The sequence below is a fragment of the Mchenga conophoros genome, linkage group LG20 (genome assembly GCF_057382185.1).
Source record: "Mchenga conophoros isolate Kocher_MC1m ecotype Shallow Benthic linkage group LG20, M_conophoros_male_GT1.1, whole genome shotgun sequence".
Lineage (NCBI taxonomy): Eukaryota > Metazoa > Chordata > Actinopteri > Cichliformes > Cichlidae > Mchenga > Mchenga conophoros.
Window position 1 is genome coordinate 12,291,172 of NC_140545.1, and position 18,293 is coordinate 12,309,464.

Below are 18,293 nucleotides of genomic sequence, written 5' to 3' on the forward strand. Positions count from 1 at the left end.
ATGGAACTGGCAGCTTGCACAGCTGGAAATGTACCATCAGTGGTGAAAGATCTATTCAAGTTTTACAGCAACATAAGCTCCCATCCATTGTCTTTTTCATGCAGGGCCTTGCATATTTCAGCAAGGCAACGCAAAGCTGCATACTGCAGCTTTTACAATAGGATCCTCTATCAGACAAGAACGGGAAAACAACACTCTCAAAAGTCTAGCAGCTGCTCTCCTCAGTCCCAGACATTTACAGACTGTTGTGAAAAGAAGAGGGGATGGCCTTAACCCATGTTGATGCCATCAAATTAAAAATAACTCTAGTTTCGCCTGAAATGGTACATTTCTTCCATGTTTTTTTAATCCATTGTGAGTAAAACATTGCTTAATGGTATTTGGAAATCATTGCATTCTGTTCTTAGTTATATTTTACAGAGCTTTATTGGAATTTGTCTTGTCCTACAAAACAAACAAATCAAAAAGATCAAACCAACCCAAAACAGAAAAACGCCTGTATAGCAATATTACGCCGAATAATGTCTCAGTGACTCATAATTCATTGGTGGCTTTTGTTTGTGGTCAATAATGAAATCCAGGAAACACGAATGCATAATGTAAATTCATCATCAAATCAAAAAGCCTCACTGACAGACTGAGAGGGTAAGAGGGAGGGATGGGAAAAAGGAATAAAAGAAGAGATGCTTACATGTTTCTCTCCTTCAATCCTTTTGTCAGCCTGTTGAACAGCCTCGAGGTACTTAAAATGCAACTCCATCAGTCGATCAACCTGGAGAGAAAATGAAATAGAGCAAAGTAGAAAAAAAGTGAGAGATGCAAAGTGGAAAAAAGAAACATAAAGAGGACACTACAAAGCAGCGCAAAAGCAGGATGAAGCTCTGCGAGCATATATGGAAAAATTCTAACAGGGACAAACAAATTCCATCTTCTTAAAATGAAGTAACAATAGAAAAATACATTTCCAATTTCATATTTCTTTTTAGATGTTAGTATGCCACTGATCATCCCCTCATTTATTTGGCTACAGACCTTTTGCAGGGAGTAACCTATGGAGTGGCAAACAAAGAGAAGAAAACACAAGCTTCCCTTATTGCCTTAACATATCGCCAGACGCTGGATACAAACCTTAAAAGCTGATTAAAATGAGACTCTAGGTTGCCTCAGTAGTGAGAAAGCTATCGACATTTGATTTGTACCACAGGCATTTTCAAAAAAAGTCATGCATCCAATAAAATGGCCTTGAGCCACAGGCTGAATATGACACATTTGGGCACATGTGAGTAGGATCGTGGGAGTTGAGGTGGGTGGTGGGAGAGTGTGCAGTGTGTCGCGCTGTCAGGTTTGACATCATAATTGCTTTCTCACATTCTGCAACATATGGGAGACGGTATACACAGGTACAGAGTGACTCGATAACCTCGGTGTATTTAACCTCTCGTAACGTCTTAGAACTAGTTTCTGGAAAAAATAGAACTACTGCAGACTGGTTCAGGTAAAGGTGTTCCCCAAGTGTGTGGAAGCTGAATGGCCTTCTAATGTGAGTATGTTATGAATAGGGCTGCTCAATTAATCGAATTTTAATCACGATTACGATCTGGGCTTTCAACGATCATTAAAAATGACTGAGCCGATTATTAGCCCCTCCCTCATTTATCCGCGACACCTTAAAGGCCGGTCCGTGAAAATATTGTCGGGCATAAACCGGTCCGTGGCGCAAAAAAGGTTGGAGACCGCTGATTAAGAGGACCCGAGGCAAGCTCGGAAAGCTAAGCAGAAGTTATTTGGAGAGTGACTGCCGTTGGTTGAAAAGAGAGTTTAAAAAAAACAAACTTCAGTGGTGTTGCACACTATTTTATATTATTTTTTTAAAGTCATTGTTAACCCTTTAAAGCCGGTCAGAGCTGCACGCTCCGTTTTGCGTAACTATTGTTAAATCCCTGTAGAACCTGAACCGTGTAAGGTAGCGCAATAATTTGTTTTGCATATGAAACCGGAGGAGTTGTACTTACATCTGATGCCATCAGCTTGTCCTCGGTCACGGTTTCGTTCCACATATAGCTTTGCAAAAATTGCATAAAAAGCGCTTGCAGGAACAAAAACATAATATTCCAGAAACACGCTTTGCCGTTCCTATCAGCTGTTCGTAACACTTCCCACAGTGAAATGATGCACATGCTGTTTTCTTTGCAAATTTGCATCATAGGATTGTTTTTTGTTTTTCCTGCAGTATATAAAAATTGGTGTATCTCCAAAATAAAACTATGAAGACACTCAAAATAAATTTCCTGTGGTGGGAAACTATTTTTTGCAACTTTATTGTATTTAAAGTTTTGAGGGATAAACCTCTTAAATTTCTCCAAGTAGAAATATATGTAAACAAAACAAAAGCGATTTTAAAAATTTTTTGTAGTTTATTGCACTTTTTTGCAATTGATGTAATTACTATGGACTTAATGCATACATATTATTAAAATATGGGCTATAACAGTTGTATTGATGTATAGCAACTTGAAATGCTCCCACAAATGGCACTACAGCATGTAAAAAAATAATATAAGCTCTGGTGGACTTGGTTCTATAGTAGGTCTTAAAGGGTTAAATAAATATCGTCAAATAATCGTGATCTCAATTTCAGTGAAAATAATCGTGATTATCATTTTTGCCATAATCGAGCAGCCCTAGTTATGAAAATAAGATCTGTGGCAAAGCCCAATCGTGGATATGCTGAATATTCAGGCTTTCACCTTTAATCACTTTTGCTTTATTCGTTTCCATGTATACTAACCTTTTTAGCTGTGGTATTTCTACCAGTTTCAAAATAGACTTTTTTGTTTTTGCTTTTGAAAGAAAACATATGTAGTCTATCTATGATTAAAAATTATTTCCAAGAGTAATAATTTGTACATTCATTATACATGTTCAACACTGTTGTCATGAAGTTAAAGCTAGGCAGCCAGTGTTTTGTTTTTACTGACCACACAACTTTAATACTTTTATAAATGAAATGTCACTGAACTTGTCTTTTTTTTCCTTTTGATCCTCTACAGTTGCTGTAAAACATTTTGCATCGCAAAGACCGCTCAAAGTTACGACTGGGCGTAAGTTTTGTTGATGCAGCTCACGTAAATTTAAACTAAAGACTAGTTTGAACAAAAACTCAAGATATTAGGAAGAGGCTTGGGGGAAATCAGTTGATGTGACTGCCATGTGAATTTTCTGACTAATAGTTAAAAGCTTCTTTTGGCTGCTCCCTCACAAGGGTCGCCACAGCGGATGGATCTGCATGTTTGATTAGGCACAGATGACCTCCAAATGTAATCCTCCCATTTAAGTGGGCTTGGGGCCGGCATGAGGAGTACACAAACTTGTGACCCCATGAGGCTGGGATTGTATCTCCTCCCAGTCCTAACCAAGGATCTTCTCTGTGTAAAGAGAATATGTAAACCACTACACCAGCAGACTGGACCGGTAACAGTCCGTGAGTTGTTTTGGTACCGGGGTGCAAGAGTTGAGGCTTGGGTGCGAAATTTATGGTTTTTATCGTTAACTCGGTTTCCCTGGGTCTTTTCCCGTGTTGTAGTTGTGTGTCTTATTTTGAATGAAATATTTACGCATTACCATAGCGACAAGAGAGCATTAAGGGGCAGAGAGGAGGATGTTACACTCAATGTTGTTGGCGCATTTCAGGATGATGCTGCTAATAAAGTTACACAATTACACAGTGAATTTGTGTTTATTATTATATTTACAAAATACCACAGTTTTTGTCTCGGTCGTATGATTTTATTTTGTTGTATTTATCCGCGACACCTTAATGGCCGGTCCATGAAAATATTGTCTGACATTAAACCGGTCCGTGGAGCAAAAACGGTTGGGGACCGCTGCACTACATCATGGAGCACAGAGAAATACGTAACTACCAGTGTCCAAAAGGGACAGATGATCAACTTTTCCCAGTTCCGATAAAATGACTTTAAATGTCTGCAGATACAGAGTACCGAGCAGCACTAGAAGTATTCAAAACGATATATTTTTTTAAAATGTATAACGCAAGATCAGGACCTAAAGATTATGTCACAAAATAAAATACACAAATAAAATACATAAAAAAAAACACCCCCAAGAATATACATTTAGTAAACTAATAAATGAAAACAGTACAAGGATAAAGAAAATAAAAGATTTAAAAAAAATTTGATTATGCTTTTCATCCAATATTTTTTCACTAGTCTCATTGACTAGATGCTGCTCTCATCTAGGGGCTAAACATTATATAAGATCAAATATTAGCAAGTGTGGATGAATGACAGAAAGAATCCAATATGGAAAGCTTCGTTGCCTGTAAGTTTCATTCTAGTATTTGGGTAAAAACCAGTTGCAAACATATGACAAAGTGCAGAATAACCCTTGCTGTAAGGCTACTTAAGCTCAGTCATGCTGTAGTAGTATTCAGAGCCTTCTCTCACCGATTCCCAGTCCTGACACATTTGAGTCAGGATTGGACCATTATCTACTCCTAATATTGATCAGTGCGTTTCTATTGCACAGAGTACAAAGCAATTTTAGAAAATATATTTTTAAGTCATTTAAATTTAGGAAATATAGTACACCTGCTCGGAATGAAAAAAAAACAACTGGTAATGAAGACAACAACACAGTCTGATGAAGCACTCAAAAACATGAGATGCAAAACAAAAAGGGGTTGCAAGGCAAGAAGAAGAATGAAGAAACCAGCAAGACGACAATGATACAAACCTTCTCACAGTCGTTCTCCGTGAACTTGCTGAGGAGCCTGCTTCTCTGCTGGGACTTGAGATTTCTCAGCATGGAGGCGATGATGGAGCAGACGTGTTCTGAGAAAGAGTAAAGTGAGAAGAGAAAAGCTCATCAACGACACAAAATATCTCTCAAATATCTCAAGCACGGCATCGCTTCACTGAAGACCTCACAGGGGTTTACAGTAAGCTTAAAACCCAACAGGTGCATGATCTTTCACCACAGTTACAGTTAAAGCAAACAGTCTCAAACTCTTAAGAAAAAAGAACCGATTACCGCAAAGCTCATTCTCACCCACATCCACAGAAAGGACAAATCGATTAGCACTTGATAATTTGCAATTAGAGCATGCAGCCGGCTAAGCGTGGATACTCTTACAGAGAGTGCACAGAATGAGAGGAGGGAAAAATGTTAATGAAATTTAGAAATCAATTTTCATTTTAGGGCATGCTGGAACATGCTAAATGGTTTTGGCTGTGGCTGAATTACATTTATCGGGGTGATAGAAATTCGTCTGTGGCAGCTCTGGGGCCATTTAGCAAGCAGGAGGTCTAGAAACATGTTAATTGACTGAATTAGCAACAAACACCAGTTAGTCACATTGAGTGCCCTTGTTAGCCAAATTCATGCTATGTAAGACGTGTTATCTCATTCAAAGACCTTCTTAGTCACAAAGCGGCACCAAAAGGAAGTAATCGCATAATATTGCTCCATGATATTGAATGGGAAATACAGTGTACACACAAGGGGGGAAGAGAATATGACATTGTAAAATCTCTGGATATACAGAGTGGAGGGGGAAAAATGTAATTGGACTTTATCAACAAGAGGTCAATATTCTCTCTCAACGAGGCTTTGCAGTTGCTAAGCAACAAGAGTGCAGGAATCAATCCCATTTCTACTTTTTAAAAGGGGTCGTATTTGCTGTCAGCTCCCTTTGTGCAATCCCCTATGACCCGCAGGCTCTCTACCCACAAGAAGTGAAGGCTGGGAACACTTAAGGCCTCTAACACCTGCCAGATGTAGCCTTTTCAGAATATAGAAATATCCATCAAAAGCAGAGGAAAAAAAAAACGTGTGAAAATGAACTGGAGTTGCAGTGTTTCAGCATGGCAATTCAGCGGAAATGTAAAATGTAAAAAAAGCTAAAAATTTAACAATAAATGTGTATTCCTGCTAAATCTGCAAGCCAAATATTTGGTTATTTTAACACTTCTGTTCGCATCTATTGCTCTTCTATCAAACTAAATCCCTCCAATGTTTTACATCAAACTTCTAATAATTTACTCAATACTTCTGATGTAATTAAAGTCCCTGAAACTGTAGCTTTGTGCTTTAATTATGCCTCTAAGCAACCAAATATTCTTGAATAAAAAACAGCTTTTAGTTATTTGTAATGTTGGTGATAAGCCCTATATGGGCATGGCTTAATCAGGTGTGACATACGGTGATGGCAAAATAACAACACCACGGTTATATTTTGATTCAAATATTATTAAACTCTGATTCATTAAAATTTGAGAATTCAATACGTGAAACTTTCAAGGAATTCTGAATTCACATTATCCATATCTCAACAGTCACTGCAAGAATGCCCATGTCTAAAGTAGACCAACTTTTTGATTTATACTGCTGTGATATGTTTGTTTACAGGAGTAAATTAAGGATTAATTAACCATACTTCAAATTTTGACAAACTAAAATCACCTCAGCACTTCTATTAAAATCCTTTATATCATCATGACACATCAGAACAAAGGAAAAAATAAATGAACTATTTCTGACTGGTTCAGAGGTATCACAAGTATCTGCTCAGGCTGAACATCAGGACGGTTCAGTCCAAAGATCCCTTATTTTAATGTAGACAGCCTTATTTCCTGTACACAAAGACAAGGAGGCTAAATGCCATTTCCAAAAGGACACTACTTTATCAACTTGATCCAAGTGGTAATTGATGTCACCACCTCCACGCCCTGCCGGGGAGGCTATTGATCGCTGGCTGCAGAATGTTCTTTCCAAAGAGTTTAAAACTAAGCAGAGACTGCTCCTTCGAGATTTGTGAAGGAGGTGGGAGCGGGATTACATTGTGGCTACCAGATAAAGGGCAAAGCTGAGTAAAAATAAGCTTCCTCATCTGTCTTAGAAAAGTGTGCAATCAATACCTCATTTAAATGTTTTCTTTCAAACCTCCTTCAGTATTTCACTATGGGAAGCGCCCTCTGGCGTGACCAATCACGGAAGCGCCACTACCACCACGCCTGTTCAAGACAGACCAATTACTTCAAGGACAAGGGCCCCCCCAACCCCTGGCCCCCACACTAGGCATTCTCACTTTCTTCCCTGTAAAGATTATAAGAGCTCCTCAGCGGTCCTCAACCAGAATAATTAATTGAATATGTTCATTGACGCAGCCATTAAGGTTGTTCAAGAACGTGTTTTTTTTTTTTAGTTTTCGGGAACATTTATTATGCTGTAGCTTTGTATTTTCATTGAGGAAATAATAGCAGTTGTCGCGTTACTGCTAGCACATCCTGTGCCTTTAGTAGAATTGTGGGTATGTACTAGGGGTGCAACGATACACAAAATTCATGGTTCGGTTCGATACTCTGGTATCACGGTTCGATATTTTTTCGATACAAGAAAATGTTCATGCCTTTTTAATTTGTCATTTATTAAAATTATAAATATATGTTTTAACTCAAAAGTATGGTTTTTAAATGTAATGTTGCTGAAACAACAAATTAAAAAAATAAATAAATCTATCTGATCGAGAAATCACTCATCTTTGGAAAAGAGAGTTTATTACAGATAAATGGCTCTTTCCAAAATAAAAGCTATACTATCCGCTTCTTCTGGGCTATATTCTCAGCAGCATATTAAACATATCAGGTCCCCATAAGGAGAATCATGTGCTAACGGCTGTCTAAATGACTCGGGTAAAGTTTGTAGCATGCATGCTTGTTGTTTTTGTCTGCTTCCACTTGTCTTTGCACTAGGATGCTGTCGGTGTAAATGTGCAGTGATATTCGTTGTGTTCCCACTAGTGCTGTCAGCGTTAATCTCGTTAAAATGACATTAACGCCATAACGCAGCAAATCTCCGTTAACGAGTTACCACGGATCGCCCCGTGTGTGGGGCTGGACGGGGTCAACACGTTAACAAGCTAACTGTGCTAACGCACTAGTTCCCACCAATTGAGCATTGCGTGGCACATCCGACATATTGTTTTTCTTTTGTCCATGACGCGCTTACCATCAGGGTCATGCTTCACATGAAAACCAAGATAGTTCCAAACGCCAGATCTGAATGAGGGTGGGGGAGGTTCAGCTTTGAGCTTAGCTTCTGTCTTGCTAGCTTGAGCTGCGCTCAGTGGATCTGCACTCGACAGTGCAGCCTAGGCACAGTAGTTGAACGCAGATTCACTGAGCGCTCAACACAGACAGCATTGTCAGAAGAAAAGTTGATAAAATAAATAAAATTTTTTGTATTGTTCGATACATATGCGTACCGAACCAAAAGCACTGTATCGAACGGTTCAATACCGATACGAGTATCGTTGCACCCCTAGTATGTACGGACATGTTTTATTTTTTTTATGAAGCCAGACATAAAGCCAAGAGAGCAGTGTGACTGGACCTTGTTTCTGAACTTTCGTCCCCTGGGTTAATTAGCCGCCAGGGTGGAGGAATGGCAAGCACGCGCAGTCTATTCATGAGTGTTAACAACCGTTGCCAGGGGCTACAGGCTACAGTTTGCAACGAAACCAACCATTTACAATGGCGTGGTGGGTTCAATGGCTACAGAGCAGGGCCAAAAAGGCTTTAGAGAGAAAAATATCCTCTCTCTTAAGCTGAGGAGCGGTATCTAGGCTTTTATTCCAGACATTTCCAAATTCCGAAAAGGTGGGGGATCATTTGGTCCCATTCTGAAATTAACGCTCCCTCAGTTCTCACCTCAGAAAATACAAATTCAGAATGTTGACACAAAATGTGTTGTTTCGATCTATTCACATCGATAGATCGACAAGACACTCATTTCCACATTTCCAGTTCTGGATAAATGCTAATTCTTTAGGTTTGCGTTCCAGGGCATAGCCTACAAATAACTCTGTTTCGCAACAGAAAGCTGGTCTCATTAACAGCTTGCTTGCGTTTAACTGGACTGATTGTTTCGGTGATTTCCGTCATTTCCCCAGGGGCTGTCCTCGCTGCAGCTGGATGTGAGACGTTATCTCAGTCATATGGCCAAAATTTCTCCCCGAATGTCTACTGGCTCTCGGTCACTGGAGGGACTCCAAACTGTTCACTGTTGGTGACCCTTTGAATACCGTTATTATGAGGAAAATTGACAATGGATACTACATTAACAGGATAGGGGTATATTTCCGAGGGGTCCGCCGTAAATGACACCTCGCTAGAAATTACTTGGAGCTGGCAGCAGTTTTTCCAACGCTGAAGTTAGAGCTGGGCGATAGAACGATAACGATATGTATCGCGATATAACTTTTACTCGATAGAGAAATTAAGCTATCGCGATAGACCTCGCCGCTCTTGTCCTCTTAAAAAAAAGAAAAAAGAAAAAAAAAGAGAACAGCCAATCCAAATTAAGTAGCGCAGAGCCGAACCAATCACAGCCGCAGCGTCACGTCACGTGACTTGTTACGTACAGCACAAGTGCCAAGCCGCACATGTGTACTTGTTTGGGAAGCAGCCAGCCACCGTACCGCCCGGGTAATGGAGGAAATGAGTGAGCCGACTAGAAAAATCAACCGAGCGTGACCGAAGAGAAAACAGATGATGCTTCCAACGCCGGAGAGATTGTCGAACGGAAGAGCCATTGAAGTTCCGTAGTGTGAAGGTATTTCGGCTATTTCAAGTCTGACTTAAAAACAGAGTAGCGTGCACTGTAAATTGTGCCGAAAGCAAGTCTGGAAATTAGGGCTGAACGATATATCGCATTTGCGATAATATCGCGACATGATCAAGTGCAATTTTCTAACCGCAAAGGCTGCGATTATACTCTGGACATGTCCAAATTCATGGGCTGCATCCTCCTGAGGCCGCATTTGTAGACCGATTACGTCACAGCGACGCGCCGAAGGCTGTCCAAATTACTACCATATCCCAGAATTCATAGCGCGGCCCAGCCAAACTCCAGTTTCCAACAATGGCGGCCGATACTAAGTTTTAAAATTACTCATACTAATCTTTCTGGGTCACAAAATAAACTTTTAACATATTTTCAGGCGAGAAAGTAGTTGTGTAAACATCAAATATCTGCTCGGTTTATCAAGATATCCCATATTTGCAAAAGTGCTTCGACGTTTTCAGAGGCGTCTGCTACCCACCAGCTCGACAGCTAGCCGGGAGCTCGAGGGTTACTGATGCGGCCGAGAACGGCACAACTCCCGGCACATCATTTTCAGATCACCGCGGAGTTTCGCTGCTCGGGTTAAACGTAATATATAAGTCACTTAGACAACCTAAAAATGTTATTGTTGGGCTTTTTTCAGTGTTTTGTTTGTTCGTGAGTAAATCGGTTTGGCTGAGATTAAAGTTATTAGATTAGATAAAATAAAACTTTATTAATCCCCCGGGTGGGTTCCTCCTTGGTTTTCACACAGCTGACTAAACGTCAAACAGAAAACTTATTAAACAGAAGTATGAGACAGTCGAGAATTTACGCCAGTGTCTGGTTATATTTTAGATAGCAAGAAGCAGACGGCCGAGTTTATTAAACTCCACAGAGACAGCGGTGACGCTAATCAGAACTAGCCTTCTGATTAGCTAATCAGAAGGCTAGACCGTCCAATTTCACGCCTTTAAACTTTAAAGGCGTGTTTGTGTGTGTGTTTATACAATTGCTATTATGTTTGCACTTTATGTGTAATGTTACTGACTGCAGAGATCAGTAAGATGTGTGTATTTTTTATTTATTAGTTTTATTTATTTAATATTATTTTTTAATTGAATGACTGTCTAGTAGTTCACAGATGTCGAAAAACTGAGTGTGGTAAAGCCACTGATTTTGTTTATGTATATTTCTGCAATCTGCACATTGTACTGACTTTCATTTTAATGTTTACACCAGGGTTCCTTGTCAGCACTTTATGCTCAGATGTTTGTAAGCTAAAAATAAACTATTGTGTATGTTCAAATATACTGTTGTGATTGAAGAAGTTAAATAAAAATGTCAGACATCAATTCATGCATCACCTCATGTCATCATAACAGAGGTCTGTCTTCCAGGAAAGAACAGTTTAAAATTAATGTAATATAGTATTGGCCATACTATATGATCTATTGCTTGTCTTTGTTTAATAATACAGAAGACAAAGACCTTAAAAAATAATCGCATATCGCATCGCAATTGCAATATTGGGGCAAAAAAAATCGCAATTAGATTATTTTCCATAATCGTTCAGCCCTACTGGAAATACAATAAACTGGTGCATGCGCTACGTCCACACGTACCCGGGTATTTTTGAAAACGCAGATTTTTCTATGCTTTTGCACCTTTCGTCCACACGTAAACGGCGTTTTTGGTCACTGAAAACGAAGATTTTTGAAAACTCCGTTTTTGCATTTACGTGTGGACTAGAAAAACGGAGAAAACGCAGCGTCAAAGGTGTGCGCCACGTTATTGTTTCGGTGAAATGAATTTCTACAATACTGTTAATTCTACTCTCTGCAGTGTTTAAATGCTTACATATACACACAGTTACTGTCCCTCCACACATACGACTCAGTTCTGCTTCTATGCCCCAGCTTTGTTTACTTTTTCCCACCGAGGCTTCTAGACTTCTGATTGGCCAACATTTCTGCACGGTTAGGAATCTAGCGCCACCTGCTGCTTTGGCATGTTCATAGCAGCGTTTTCCTTCATTTCTCCCTTTATGTGTGGACGGGATTATTTTTTAAAACGAAAACGGAAAATCTCCGTTTTCAAAAATACCCGTGTACGTGTGGACGTAGCCTCAGTCTCTGAATGGAAGCGCTAATTCGTCATTCGGCTTTTGTCAGACTAAAGTAACTGTTAAAACTGTTTGAAAAGCTAAGCTATACAACAAGGAGAGATTGAGAATTTCCTTTTAGTTCTGTTTATTTGATATTGACAAAAGTTAGTCAGTTTTGTCTGTTCTTCTGTAAAACAAACTAAGATTTATTTTTAGAATTAATATTTTGTTTCTAAGTGGAATTGACAATTTAGTCTGTTTGGTTTGTTCTATTTTGAAACTTAAACGCTTTAGCGGCTGCCTTTTGTGTAGTTTGCAATATTTGCCTTTATCTATCTGAAAAAGTCTCATGTTCCTTAAGTACATCTACCCTGTTGAACTTATTATGGGAAATAAATATTTAAATAAAAACAAGCTGCTGATTATTTCACATTTTACTCGTGAGCAACGGCACATTTAAATCTTACAAATATAGTTATTTGGCTTATATCGTGATAGATATCGTTATCGCCTGAAATGAAAAAAACATATCGTGATATGAAAAAATCTCATATCGCCCAGCTCTAGCTGAAGTGTTTTTTGCCGCTTCTGAAAAGTTGTCATATCTTAGTTAAAACAGACATAACAGCAGTGCGTATATACACCGTCATGAGGAACTTGCTCTGTAACTTTGCACAGACTGACACACAGCCTGATTACGTGCAGCAGCAAACACCTCCTGTCATTACGCACGACACACATTCCCAGTGTGTTGAACACCATGGCAGATCTGCTCTCTAGAGGGAATCAACTCTACCGGGAGTTTAGACCCAATTCAGAAATGGTGCAACAGCTGTGGGAGAGGTTCGGACAGATCTGTTCGCATCACACAAAAATGCACAATGTCCTCTGTTCTTTTCGTTAAGAAACAAGGGCACGCCATTAAGCGAGGATGCACCCATCCTATTGCTGGCTTTGGCATCAGCGAAAACAATGAGTGATTTGCATGCTATGAATGACTTATCTATGTCCTGTTCCTGTCTGCAGTTTGTCCCCCATCCTTATAATAATTTTATAAGGTGGCTCTGCGCCCCTGCCTTCATGCCTAAGGTTAGGGAGTCTACCTATAGCTGCCCCAGGATCTATCAGCTTTTCCTCTGCCATTTGTTGCTGAGAGCCAGAGGTGGCTAAACTCATTTTGTCCTGTCCGATCATTAGCAATCTGGGAGTAGGCTATATCTCCCAGTCCTTCAAAAACATCACTAGATCAATGGATATTGCCGTTATAAATGTCAAGCAACAATGTCGTCTGAAAAGCCTACCTCACCGTGTTAGAGTTACATCATTGCTGACAATAAGACAACGCGAGACTGCTGTTAGTGTTTGCACTTCCAAAAAGTAATGCACGAAACCCTCGAGTAAAGTTAAACTACTTCACAACAGTGAACAAGGTCCCTGTCAAATATTCCTAGAAATATTTGCACTCACATTACCCAATGCATAATATTCCAATTGCAAATATTCACTCATCCTCCTCCAATCATTCATCATTTGCATTTGCCTTGCCCCAGGGGATCCATAGCACTAAGTTAACATGCAAATAACCCTGAGGGGCCTGGATTCATTTATTGATTGACAGTTAAAGGAAGCATGGTGTAATTCTGAATGACAGAAGAACAGATAGGTGGTAGCTAAATGATAGACTGATTGAGTCTGGACTAAGAGCACCCTAGGGAGAGCAATCAGCCTCTCAGCACCACAGGATAGACTGTCAGGAGGTACCTGAAGGAGCATGAATGAATTGTGGTTTTGTTTGTTTGATTTATTTCATTGCTATCAATTTGCTATCATTAGCTTGGCTAAGTTTAAAAACTTAATCTACATATTGCCCCTAGGAAATGCATAATACATCTTGTTCCAATACCTGTTGGTGGGTACACAGTCTGATAATTTGGGAACTTGGGTGGAAATTTGCAGTCCTGGATGTTTTCAGCTGCCACAGTAACTAATGTTTCTGTCCTATTTTTGTCATAATTGAAGCAGTCATCTGTTTAATTAGCATCTTCACGGTTCCTCAGATGAGTACATAAACAGGTATCTGAGAGTATGTTCTTGGAAGCAGAAATGGATTTGTGGGCAGAAATGACAAAAATTAAGGTTTATTTATGCTCCTGTTGACAAAATGCAGGCCATCCTGATGACTTAACACACATGACATGCAGAATCTGTTTGAATATTTTGTGAGTTAAAATTATTCTTCTTAATACAGCTGTACACACCAACCGCACAATTTCCATAGAAGACTTTGTGGCATTTGTTTTTCTTTTAACCAAGCTTGAATTTTCAGATGCGAATAAACAGATCTGACCAATCAGACCACTGTGCTTGCAGCTCAAAATGCGCACAGGTACTGGATATACAAATAGTAAAATAATACTATTTTACCTCAGACACAGATAGATGCTGCTTCGGCTCAATTGGCTCTCTAAAATTGTTTTTCTGTCTGAAATGTGGTCCCAACTCTAAAAGCAAAAGCTCAAACTGCCCAACTGAGATCCTGAAATATGTACGAAAGCGGCCATGATAGAGCTTGAAATCTTGGCTCAAACCATGAAATTCTCCCTGGTGCTTGCTTGTCTTGAGAATTGGATGAACCCAGAATCTCCATTTCATCCTTTTTCTGTGCAGAAAGACCAGGTCCAGCTTGTCATCACTAAATTTCGACTTTTCTTTTTCCACTAAAATGCAAGTTCATATCCAAAAAATTCAGAATTTAGCATCACTTTTTTGCAATGGACTTGGTGAGTAAAAGGCTTTTAGAAGTTCCTCTGGAGGATAAGGTCTGGAGAAAGAGACCCAAGTTCACATCTTCGGATTCATTCATTATGTTTCTCAGTAAGATTTTCAGACTTTGTAACACATTATACAGTACAGTTTTTCTTTATGGGAGCAGTTTTTGTATACAAAGTATATCTGGTTCTAGTCTATATTTGTCAGAATAGCCATGATCACAGATGAACTACAGGCAATGAAGCAATTTGTATGTAATTTGTATGGGACATCTAATGTTGTCCTTTCTGAGATGTAGCAAACAATAAGAGTTCCTTTACTAATGGAATTGAGCAAGGATGCTGCCAGGTTGGAATTTGTGGCAGGACACTTGACATCTGCTCAGCATGCATATTTCAGACCATTTTTTCCAACGAAAAAAAAAGCAGCTGTCAGGTTAAATCAATATCTGACTGTACTGGACACACGCAGACAGCTCCGCCAGGTAAGATAAGAGAATTTTAAGGTTGCACTTTTATTGCTTCTAAACAGGTGTTAAAGTGGAACGGAACAATCCAGAATGGGAATCCCAGTTAATTAGTAGTCTAATCTGACAGGCAGTTTCCTAAAGAAAACTATCAAGAAAGTTATTTACCTCTGTGTTGCAACTTGTATGTTGCTCACAGTTGATGGGATGAAGATGCTTGTTCAGTACTTAGAAAGTAATGTCATCCCACAGTCAACTTATGTCTTCAACACATCCTTTCTTCTTGTAATCACTTTGACGTATTCATGCTCCAGATATCAATAAAGTTGCCTGGCTAAAACTACAGAAGATCAGAAGGGAAGGAAAAATGTTCATGTGTGATAATTCATTTTCAGAGACAGAGAAAGGTGTTAAAAAGAGAGGACCGTAGAAGAAGCTGTGAGATTATTTTCAGAGGTAAGGACTGCTCAGTGAAATCTGAAACGCTAAAAATCTAAAGGTTGGGTAAAGTTCTAAATTTAGAGATTTTTTTTTACAATAGCTCCAGGATTTATTGATGATCTGTTGCTGAATTTATGTATTTTTTTCATATAGTGAAAAACATAAAAACAAAATGAAGTACAGCAGTTTTGTTGCATCAAAATACACTTTCGTGCAGGCTAAACTGGTTATTGCGCAGTATTCTGATGAAGACTGCATGGACCGATGCAGGGCAAGCTCTGGTGTTCTTGGTAAATGTCAGATTATATCAAGAGTAGCAGACAGTAATTTAAATTTTGTTAAACTATCTAATTTACAAAGTGCAATAAAACCTAAAGCAGCAACAGCAGCATGGGTCAGCTGGTCACAACCTGTATGCAAAGAAAATAAACTAGAGCTCACAATACAATTTACGTCTCTTATTTCTAAGTGATTTTTTTCCCTTGCTGCATGGTTACACCAGAGAACAAGGGTTCACAGCTACCTGCCAAATCCCATTTTAACCCATGCTATTAATCCATTTCTGACAGACAGTATATGACCGCAGAGCAATCATTTTCTAAAAACTACAATAGGTCTTATAAACAAAACAAAAAAAAGAAGCTTTTTGTACGGTATAATATTAGTATATTATATATTTGTTCCACCTTGTTGCACCAAACAACCCGTGCATTGGAAACGGCTGAGTTTATTACTTGCTACTACTACTAAGTAGAGCAGGGCGATATGGCCAAAAATATTTATCACAATATATATTTGAAAATTTGCGATAACGATATAACTGACGATATAATTGATGCGAGACAAAATACAACTCCACAACTTTACCAGCGCAAAAAAACCCCATCCATTTATTTTCACTTAAACAAGCAGCTGTTTTTTATATGCATTAAAGCTATTTAAAAATTTAACAGTGCAAATGCAAATTCCTTGCTGAAAGTTTAACCAAAAGCCATTTCCAGTAGAAATGGGCTGACATATCCTGAGCATAACCATGTATAATATCCACTGAAGTTAAAAAGAGGTGCTTTGCAACATTAAACTGCAGTGTGCCAAATAAAAAAAGTCTAATATGTATTTTTCGGACCATAAGGTGCACAGGATTATAAGGCACATTAAGCAAAACAAAGCAGTCAGATAAATCAAACTTTATTCAACTCATTTTTCTTGCTTCCTCCACTTCTGTACCATGGATTCATTAATGCTGTATTCTATCACAGCTGCTCTATTCCCATGTTGTTGCAGTATATTAATGACTAACCTTCTATTGTAGATGGATTGTCTCAGTTGTTCTCCTGACTTAAGTTTGGTCCGTTTACAGCATCCTGCCATGCGATTGCATTTGTCTCTAACCGTCAGGAACCCTCACGTTAACTTTTATTGAGTGGAAAAGTGTTAGTGTTCATCCTCCAGCTTCACTGTTTATGTTATGCTAACATAGCTGTGCCGCTAGTGATCACGTAGCACATCGTTATATACCAGCTAGCCCAACCTCAGTAACCTTACAAACGTCACTGCTGTTTAGTTTCCTGTCTGGAAGTGATAGCAGAGCTGTACGTTTGAATTTTTTCAGAAACCTCTCAGCAGAACATGGTATATCATGCATAGGTAACTAGCGAAAATAGCGAGCTAACTTCCTGTTAACTTCTAACTCCGTTAAATGTAATAAATTCTGTTTTCATTGATGCCTGGATGTTAAACTTCATAGTTAAACCTGGTAAAGCAGCAATGCTGATTGCTTTATTAAAGATGAAAGAATTTAGACAGTTTTTAACTCTCAGTGATGCCGCAGTGTTCGTTTGACTTTGGGACCTTGGGAGTTGGGAGTTTAGGACACAGATTACTCCCAGATTTACGAGCACCTTAGTCCGACAAATTTGGCAATAACGACGGCCCGCTTGCATGTTCTACAAAAAGAAATGTACTTTAGTGGGTATCTGACAGACAAACACCAAACTAGTTCCACATCACTGAAGTGGCACCATTTTTACAAACCAAATCTGGTTCATCCTCACTCAACGATCCGCTTTCTCCCTTCTCATTCTCCGTTGCCGCCATGCTTTTTCGGCCATGTGCGTATGAAAACAAAGGCACTGTGCATGCACGTTTTACCCATATTCTATCGCGATATTTCATTTTCTTATTGTTGCCTAACATTGTACTGGTATTATCGTGAACGGTATAATATGGCCCAGCCCTACTACTAAGTAATACATTTCGCCTAAATGTTGTCCAAGTCCCTTTCTGATCAGTCTGTTGAAATAAACCGTTTATATACAGTACAAGTTAATATACCCCAGCATATTTTGTTAAAGTTTACAGAGATAAAACATGATCCCCCTACAGAGGAAAGACCAAATATGAAGAAGATGTTAATTAGATATGTCTTTACACAAGGCTCTAAAAGCATATCTCTCCCTCTGAAATACACTAATAATAGGATTAACACAGCACGACTACGACAACACAGTTTGCAATCATACTTGTAAAATGTTACTGATACCAATCTATGCCTAAAACGTCTGTGCTGGGAGAAGGATGAATAAAGGAGATTTCTATTTGATTCTGGGCTTTTTTCCCGAAATATACAAGTTTCATCTTAATATCTAGATAACCAAGTTTTTCCATTATAGTCACTTATCTAATGTCATATATTTTACTATGCATTCATGCTTTAAGAAAAAAAAATCTCATTTGTTAATATCAGAGAAGAGATGCTTGTGATAAAGTAATAAGATGATAGAGTTTGATGTTTCGTCTTTGTAATGAAATCTCTTCTTGAGGACGAGGAGGAGTGGAGTTGCTTTCATAAAGGGATGCCATTTCCATCAAATGGTCTATTCC

General features: G+C 38.9%; 1 protein-coding gene across 1 annotated transcript in view; it reads right to left on the reverse strand.

Annotated features, from left to right (window-relative positions):
- Positions 1 to 18,293, reverse strand: part of ctnnbl1 (catenin, beta like 1) — an 81,108-nt gene that overhangs the window by 29,115 nt on the left and 33,700 nt on the right. Inside the window, exons 12-13 of the mRNA XM_085260512.1 lie at positions 4,759 to 4,856; positions 692 to 772 (exon numbers count right to left, since the gene is read on the reverse strand). Of these exons, the coding sequence (XP_085116638.1) occupies positions 692 to 772; positions 4,759 to 4,856 (179 nt within the window). The remainder of the gene's footprint in view (positions 1 to 691; positions 773 to 4,758; positions 4,857 to 18,293) is intronic.